Raw genomic sequence first — 9,732 nt, 5'->3', positions numbered from 1 at the left:
GCAAGCAAGCAAACATTGCACATGGGATGAAACTTCTGAATCCTTCCATTGGTTTTCTAACCTGTTGGACACGAGTCTCACTCCACCAGTTTTACTGAGCAACAAAAGATGAAATCACACACTAAATGATGAAAACAGGATGTTTTTTTCATGTAAGACTAAACACACATTGCTCAAATCCAGAAAAGAAAGATCAATAGACTGATGTATTGCACGATATTTAAGGAACACCATCCTCAGCAATAGTGACAGATGAATAAATTGATCATTTAAACCAGAATGGAAATCCTCATTGTACACATTCTTTTCATCTTCAAAAGCTTTTGAAGACTTAAACTGTGTTTCTGCTGGATAAAGACATTGCTAGCCTTCCTTGTTTATTTTACTGACACCCTAATGCCTTTTAATATAATTGTAAAATGGATCTGGCCATTTTTCCCACGTATAAATGTTAGCCTTAATTGAAATAAGACATGGACTTTTCTCTCACTAAGGAGCTTTTTGCCAAAGCTGTTGTTTTTAAAGCCACCCTCTGCGCGATTCGCTGCCCCTCAGCATACGGTGAGTTGTGTCAAGAGCAATCTGGTCCGTCAGTTAAAAGATCAACAAATAAAACACAGGCCCAACTTTGTGTAAACCTCTTTCCAGTTGTAAAGCTTCTGTGTCTTTCCGTCTGGACTCATCTCAAGGAGCAGCCCCGGGTCTCCTGAGCAGTGTCCATGTGTTCAGTCCCGGCAACTGAAGACCAGGGGCGGAAGAAAGTCAGGACCATACCTGACACCAGAGCAACCAAAACTTTCACCATGAATCCAATGTTCAGTTCACTAAATTTGAAGTATCTTTCCAGTTGCAGACAAAGTTTTCTAGATGGAAAAGCACACAATGACACTGGATTTAGAGCAGCACGGTGTTTTTTTTTTTTCTTAAAAAACAACAAGCTCTGGGCAAAACCTGAAGAAAACTAAAAGGAAGTATAAAACACAGGGGAAGCAATGCACAGGCATGGAAAATCATGAGGAACATATCTCTCACCCCAGGACTGGCAAACTGGATGAGAAGCAGTTCTACAGAGAGCAATTCAATTCCTCTTACTGCACACATTGCACATATTTTGGCTGGTGATATTATTTGCATCACTAGCTCCTAACGACTTCTTAATAGAGCACCAGGACTCCTTTGACTACTCAGTGAGAACCATTAAATAGTGCTCGCTTCTTAAAGATGTCTCAGATTGTCACCAGCAATTTGTCATATCAGAGAGTTATCAGAGGGCAAAAAATCAGGCAAGACTGACCAACAAGAAGTTGAATGACTCCGTGCTCAGGAATTTGCAAAGCATAAAGAGCAAAAACACAACAACATCTGATGTTCTTTACGAGTACTACTGGTTTCCACGTCAATCCCATCCAACATCTCTTCTAGCACCAAAAAGGGGCATCTGCAACCTCACCCAGACCCTCTCTGCTCTGTACTCTGTGTACTTGCTCACACCTGCACAAACGCTGCCCATTCCTACCTGCACAGAAGCCCAAACCTTGACAGGACGCAGAGGAGTAGAAATTCAGCCTCTAAAATGTTTAAGTATTTGGGGGAACATTGCGTGGAGCTGAGAAGAAAAAGGACGCGACAGACTGTGTAGAAGGGGAGACAGCAGCCGAGCTTTCCTCCATGTGGGCAGTCAGCAACAGAATGTTTACAGTTTAGATGGAGTTTGGTCCAACTTCGTAAACAACAAAAAGAGAATGGCAATACTGCATTGTACTTTGATGTTGAGATAAGGGCACACCAAGTATGTTTGGATTACAGAAAAGCTCTCCCATTTAGTTTCATTTTCCTTAAATATCAATATTAAAGATTAGTCTGACAACAACTGTGGCAGTCAGTTAACCGTGTCTGAGAAATGACACTTAGTATTTTCAGTTAAGCAAGTAGATGGTCCAAAGTTTCACATCCCTTCCTATCGCCTGTCCTGAAGACAACCTCAGGGCTGTCAGTACAAGCAGACACATTTCAGTGTTTTACAAGTAGTACTGGAACAGAGGCAGTAAATGTCACTGGTGAACATTCCAAGGATCGACAAACTAGGAGAAATACTCTTCCACCTTCAGCATCAAAAGGAAAATAATTGTCCCATTTTTGCCTCCTTTCAAACCTGACTTTTGAAAGCCTGGCACAATGCCAATTAGAACTGGATTCCAAAGTAACATTTTCTCTTACAAGAATTACAGTCCTGCACAAATAAATAAGCATTACAAAGCAGTTAGCTCAACACAGACTGACAAGGCTGGAAGCGAGACAGGAGAGATGACAGCTTGATGCGGACTGTGTATAACTGGCGAATAACTGTGAATAACTGGTTTTCCCTCACGTGCACATTTTGTCTCCTGTCTGCACACGCGATGGAGATGGAACCGCAGGGCAGAGACCTTGCTTTCCTCTACAGTGACAACAAGCTCACTGACCAAAGAGAACTTCTGTAGAGGTAACTTTTAACTACTCCAGTGTCACTACTTTTTTATTAGTACACAGAAAAGCCTTCCACAGCCAAGGAAGGAGAAAATAAGGTAGTGCTATCACAATTAGAAGTGGAAAGGACACATTTTATGGTGAACGAGCTGCCAGCTCACGCACATGTAAAAGTGAAGTTGCAGGAACACGAAGGTAGTGGGGAAAGCTCACACCAAGCCCCGCATGCAGCCACCGCCCCATCCCTTTAATTCCTAATCTCCACAGCTGTTGATTCTCATTTACAGACCAACAGCTTCAACTGAGCTTTGGGGAGGCTCCCCTTAATTATTTCCACCATGATAGAAGACCAAAGTGTAATTCAGAACAGAATATTCAAATAATCTCCAAAGACTACTTACACCTCACCTACTTTTGTGTCTTGTTCCCATCTGACTCACATCCATACCTTTAAAAGATACAAATCTCTACTCTTCATGGACTTTAATCGACACTTAGCACATTCGATCTAGCTATATAAAATTCACCAATCTTGGTAAACTTCAGAACAGCAGAATATTACTGCCCTCTTTCTCACATTTCCACCCTCAACCTTAAAGAACTAATCCAAAACACACAGCCTGTTTTTAACCTGTTCCAAGTATTTATTTTGCTAACACCTCCTCCGCAGACCTTCTAGTATGTATAAAGTTACTGCTGCTTCCTTCAATACACAGTCACTACAAAGTCGGTCTTCTGTTCCCAGTTATCCAGAAGATCGTTTTTTCTATCTCAAATGTCTCATCTTAGTCTAATTATCTGTTCCTACTTCTGTTCCCTGGTTCTTATTTTGGTCCTTCAGAAAACTAGAAAATTAACACAGTTTGAATATTATTTGTATAGGAAATGAAACTCAATCATGTGGCACTGCAGCAGGATACTTAACTAATCTTTGATTTCAGAGCAGTTCACTGTATGAAAGCTAACACAAAGGTGCCCAAAGTTTCCAAGGCAAAAAGATGAGACTGGCAATTTGCCAGATATCTGAGGGCTGAACAAAATTTGCATCCATATTTACCTAATAACCGCAATCACTATAGTTTAGACTGGAAATGAATACGTTTTTAGTCTAACTCCAGTTTTCACACACTTCTGACTTTCCAAAACATTCACCTTAGAGGCTGAAATATCCCATGCTAGGTCCATATTTAGAGGATGTTATTTATTTTAAAAGACCAAACCACACTCCTGCACCCATTTTAGGCTCTCAGAACTCATCACACAATGACATGCAAGAAAGAACTCAAGAAAAAACACAAAACAACAAACTAATCAATGTCAGTAACGTGTGAATTGTGATGTATTAAGCCTTTAAATTGACATCCTTGCTAAAAAGATAAGTAGCCTGAGTTCAGGAACTAAGGCACATCCAGATGGCAAAGTTAATGCAGAGCAGGTACGGTGGCCCTTTGCACCACACCAGCTGCGCCAGGTTTAGCTACTGCTACAGCTTCTGTCACCAAGACTTCAGTAGCATCACTGGGTACCAATCCAGTTGGTGCCAGCAACAGAAAACAGGAACACAGCTTCGTGTGATATGGTGGGGACCAGTCTCCACGTAGCACCAGTTTTTTATGTTCTGAATGTGAAGCCAATGAAATATTTGTGATATGAAAGGTCCATCGCACCAGACTGTCCAAACAAATTAAAACTGAGTAACTGCTCCAGGTGACTCACACCTTATGGTTTTAAGTTCTCGATCAAAACTGGGAAATCTTAAATTCCTTCTGTGAAGTCAGCTATACTGAACATTTGTAATAATTTGTTTTTATTTCAGATCCCAAGTTAAATAAAACCTGTATTATTTGCTATGACTAAACATGAATAATTGTCCAACATTTAGAAAACCTGAGTGACCACAGAAAATTCCAGTCCAATAGGGCCAACAAATAAGGAAATACTAAAATATCATTAAAATTTGCCTTTATTTTTCTTACAGGAGAATTCTACACAAACCAAGGTGACTCTTTTCCCAATACACTAAATTTTCAAGAGGATTGTGAATGGCATACAACTGTAAATAACTTTTCCTGTTGATGGCTACAGCAAAGTTTCTTCAGTTGTTGTGATCTTGGAGAGCCTGAGCCATGAAAAGCTTGCCCAGGTTCTGTGCATTGAACTCCTTAATATTCTGGCAGTAGGTATTAATTTGACCTGTCAACAAGAAAGAAGAGTAAACGCTTGTTAGTTTTCAAATTCAGAAAGACATCCTAGAACATCATTTTTACAAAGCCAAACGTACATGAATCATTCAGGATTTATACAGAGAAGCAACCAAAATAGCTCAACTACTCTACACTTAGGAGTTTCTCACTTTGAGTATTCTCAAATAGCTTTGGGAAGAAGAGGAAACGAAATGAGCAGAATAGGTAAACTGGTATGCTCAAAAAAACCCTTAATTTTCTTACAATTCTATCACGTACCATTTCTGAAAATACATGTAACAATAAAGAGAATAAACAATTCTTGCTGCTGTATTGGAAGCTTAATCAAATTAACTGTTCAATTTAGTTGCTCTAAAAATACTACAAGACTGAATTTCAGTTCTATTCTTATGGATCTGCTGTCCCTATTAAAATATTTGTAACAAATATTTTTCAGTAGCAGACTAAAAATCATGGCATTCCTGTTGGACATTTTGCTAGCCTTTTCTTCCACCTAATCTTATTAGCTATTTCAAAAATCATCGGGGTATGAAGACTTGTCAGTGCTTTACAAATCAAATGTGCCCATCAAAGTATTTTTATACACATAATGCTACAAGTTATTTCCCTTGTTAGCTGGGAATAGCAAAACATGAAGCCAGTTTAATCACAATCAAGACTGTTTAGAAGGCAAATAAACTCTCAATTTAATGCTCTATTTGAAAAGTTTTTAAATGCCTCAGAAACAAAAGGCTGAAGGTTTACACTTTATCCACACACTTAGTTGAAGTGGATGCTTTCAATTCTCCCCTTGACTATGGTAAAATAAAAAAGGAAGAGAGTTCGTTGGTCAAATTTCTTTTTTTCACTTTAGGTATAATAGTTTTCAATTCCTGCTCTTATAAGAGATGATTCATCCTAAACTATCACTTCCATAAACCACACATGTACAAACATATACATTTCTGTTGTATTTTTAAATTATGCGAAAGCCAAATGCTTAAATACTTTAATGCTACTAGGAGTCATTAACTGGTTAAAACTATCAAACCAATATTTTTTTTTAAAGAGACCAGAAGGAATAATAAATCAAAAACATAATTTCTTCTAAAACCAGCACTTATTAGCAGTGTGAAACAATATTAATATTAAAATAATAATCTCTCGGTCACTCCAAAATTTGAGAGTGGTAGTTCAAATTTACTTTTATTTTTTTTAAGTGTCAAAGCACTCTTTTCTGTACACTAAATTATCAGGACTTCGGTTTAATTTTCTCCCAGTGCAAAACAAGGTGATAGCTCACGGATCCAAAAAGCCTGCTACAGTTAAACAATTTGCTTTTTCCTGACATTTTCCAAATTTAGACTATTTAGCAGGGCATCTAAGGTTTCTGCTTTGTGTTGCCATTGTGAGGTCCCAGATATTTTTATCCTCCCAGGAGGCTCAGGACAGGCACTGACTTTTGTACCAAACTGTGGCTACGTACTGCAGCGTACCAGCAAACTGCAGCAGCTGGGAAGGTGGGATCTATTATCTATGTTTCATTCTCATTTACATTTTCATTCACCTTGGGCTGCGGGAAAATTGGGATATTTTCCCTAAAATTCTGGCTGTACAAATCAAAGACATTATCTCAATCCTGTGCAAAATTAAAATCTCCTCAGCTGCTGCAACAGTCAGTTCAACCCCTCAGTATGTTCTTCATAACTCAGGGCTGAGGAGAACCACTCTGCTCAGAATTGGAGGCTCCAGCGCAAACAGCCTGTCCCTGTCTTGGGCTGCTGGCCCACATTGCCCAGAGGGGTGGTAGATGTCCCATCCCTGGAGACATTCAAGGCCAGGCTGGACGGAGCTCTGAGCAACCTGATCTGGGTGAAGATGTCCCTGCTCATTGCAGGGGGTTGGACTGGATGACCTTTGAAGGTCCCTTCCAACCCGAACTGTCCTTTGATTCTGTGATCTTGGGGCTGCAGGACGGGCTGGGGTAGGGGTGCAGGGAGCAGCTCAGTGGCTGCCGGCATCCCTACAGCCAGTCCTGCAGAAAACCGGCTCCCTGGGGCATTGCTCCCGCTTGCCTTAAAAATCCCATCTCACCTTCTCAGAACAGAGCCAGACGAGGCTCTGGCTGCTGCTCCTGCCCTTTCCCACCAAGCCAGGAGGCACAGATGGTCAGGCAGGAGCTTGGTACCATGGCAAAATATGAATAAAGCGAGAAAGTCTCCATACAGCAAGTTTAAAGCTTCATGCAGCCATTCTGGTTAAACACAGTGACTTGCTTCCAAAAAATTACATACGTTCATCTCTGCCTGGGTAACATGGCTCTGTTACTTACCTAGATGGCTCCAAATTCTTCTACGTGTGCAAGCTGACTTTCTAACAGAGGCATGGGCTGCATACTAGTGTGTCTTTTCTTAGATACTTTTTTTTTTTTAACTTCAGACACTAGGGCTGTACCTCACGGCCTTTGACCAAATGAAGGACAGTATTTGGAATACTACCAATGCCAAAATGTCACACTATAATGGCAAAGGTAATGAAAAATTAAGATGCTTTCTAAGGTAACAACTGCACTTTTCCCCAAGCTATTCCTATATGAAAAGATGAGTTGAAGAGGCTGCTAGAATGTTACCCGCAATAAGGAGTGACTCCATTCTCGGAGGTGGCTGCGGTGGTTTAAAAAGTTTATTGATGTCCTCCTCAGGAAGAGGGGGTTCTCCTCGGCTTTGACGCTGCGAATTTTCCTGCTGACGTCTCTGCTGGTACTGAAAATAAAGAAACAGAATGAGACAGAACTTCCAAAGCAGCAAAACGTTTTTCTTTTCAGATGTTCTTTACCTAACCCACATGAATGTTTTAAAAATTATACTTATTCAATGCAATACTGTTAATTTCAAATAACCCAAAATGCAATTCACAGTTTCTTTCAATTCACTGGTAACAAGCATTTCTCTCCCCAAGTTGGCACCTAAAATAACTGAGGCACTGGAAAATTATCTGGTACTGGGGTTATTTTTTAATTTACCTTTTTTTCATAGAGATAGATACTGTATCTGATAGAAAGAATACCGCACGGTAGATAAAGGCCTCCATTTCCCCATGCTAAAAAGGAAAACCAGGTTGGAATATGTAGGTATGTAAAGCCATTAGCTCGAATAGTTAAATAGTTATACAAAACAGAAATACTCAATTTTATGCTAGTTAAAGGTCAAGACAATATTAATGTGAAAGGGGTATAATGTGAATAAGGTATTTTAAGCCAAAAAACATTAACTCTAAACTGAGAACAAAGTGGTGGCTGAAACAAAGCATAATGCTTCATTTATCCATTCCAGCTATTTAGATATTCTGCCACTTTGATGCCATTTCTTTGTGGGTTACCAGAGGATATACTAGAGTAGTAGTTTGTAGAAACTGTTCTATTAAAAAAAAAAAAAAAAAGCAAGCAAATAAGACAAAAACAAACAAACAAACAAAACCCAAACAAAAACAACAACAAAAACACCAAACAGATTTCTTTTCAGTGCTTCCCTTTGCCATGTAGATTACTCAAAAAACGATAAGGCAGACCATTTCTTCAGCTATTGAATAAACATTTAAACATTTGTTCTTGCAGAAGTACATACTTTCCCAAAGCACATATGTGAGCTTTTGTGCCGTATGTCACAGCCAGAGCTCAGTTCTAAGGTTTGTCTGTTGAAGCCTTCATATCCAACACAAAACAAATCTTGAAAATAAAGAGGCCAAAGAGTATAGGGTGCTTTCTCTGACTTACTTAAATGTATCAGTGCATAAGAGTCTGAAAACAGTTCCCACTTGGTGGCATACTCAAATGAAGTAATTTTTTTTCCAGTAGTAGTGACAAATACATGTTTTTGGACAATGTTAAAAATAAAATCTTAAATGCCCATATTTGTACGTGAATTGCATGTAGTTTTGCTTTCTTTGCATTGCCCCATTCACTTCTCAGCAGTCTGCCTATTATTCTCTATTGAAATGGTTTGCTCTCAATCACAATTGCTCCACTTTAAAAACGAAGTTAAGACCACTAACTATGCTGCAATGAGCCACTACTAAAGCAGCTATAGTTAGTAAAGAAATGAAGTGAGACACTATGGAACCTACTTTGCTCTGCTTTTCAAAATAAATAGATCCCCTTGTTAACAACAAAAGCCTTTGAAGTGGATGCCATCTTTCTATGCAAATTAGGCAGCAAAGGAAAATAAATTTTCTGAAGATAACACGCATGACGCTTCTATGTCCTCGTGAATTACAAAGCCCAGAGAGCCCAGTGCTGCACCGCTGTGCTGCTTCCCTAAAGTGCTCCCTGTTCAAGCTACACTTAAGTGAAAAAACCCAATTAAACTTTAAAATAGTCAGTGATGAAGCATTTCATATGAACCACAGGTGCTCTTTTTAATAATTAGCTACTTTGTGTAGCAATACCTGCAGTATTTTATCTTTAAAGTGGCCTGGCCCATTTTCAGTTGGCCAGTATTAAATCTTGTCATATCTCTGTCTGCTAGATTAAAGAGTTCAAATTTATTTTTCATGCAGGTACTTCTTGAGTAAGCAAGTCACTCGTTAACTTAATTTATCACGTGAAGTGAATTGCGTCCACCGAGATCTGCTTTCCAAGCTTTTAAATCATTCTCACAGTGCTTTCTTCTAATTTACCAGCATTCTTCTATAATTAGACACAGTATTGCTTTATCAAATGCAGCAACAGCAAATAAAGTAAGACCAGATCACAGAGGGGTTGAGGCTGGACGGGACCGCTGGAGGTCACCTTGTCCAACCCCCCTGTTCAAGCAGGGCCACCTACAGCCAGGCTCCATACTCAGTATTCTCTAATCAGACTATTTTGGATTTTAAAGAGGCCCTTTGGCATCAGGAACTAAAAGTCAGCACCATCTGAACAGCATCACTATTTACTGATACAAAATATGACTAAAATGTCATTTCCAATCAGAGAACAGTGCGTTGTCTTTTACATATGGACTATGTTCCTTTATTTCCAGATGCATGGCTATATGTGATGCTATGAAAACAGAGTTTGTTTTGGAACAACTCACTTGTAGTTTCA

General features: G+C 39.3%; 1 protein-coding gene across 1 annotated transcript in view; it reads right to left on the bottom strand.

Annotated features, from left to right (window-relative positions):
- Window positions 1-4,411: 4,411 nt before the first annotated feature.
- Window positions 4,412-9,732, bottom strand: part of EIF3H (eukaryotic translation initiation factor 3 subunit H) — an 87,468-nt gene continuing 82,147 nt past the window's right edge. The window contains exons 7-8 of the mRNA XM_082044137.1: window positions 7,279-7,411; window positions 4,412-4,659 (exon numbers count right to left, since the gene is read on the bottom strand). Coding sequence (XP_081900263.1) covers window positions 4,562-4,659; window positions 7,279-7,411 — 231 coding nt within the window. The 3' untranslated portion in view covers window positions 4,412-4,561. The remainder of the gene's footprint in view (window positions 4,660-7,278; window positions 7,412-9,732) is intronic.

The sequence above is a fragment of the Streptopelia decaocto genome (genome assembly GCF_964273445.1).
Source record: "Streptopelia decaocto genome assembly, chromosome: 2".
NCBI lineage: Eukaryota > Metazoa > Chordata > Aves > Columbiformes > Columbidae > Streptopelia > Streptopelia decaocto.
The sequence above is the reverse complement of the archived record's forward strand: the minus strand, read 5'-3'. Positions and strand labels throughout refer to the sequence as shown.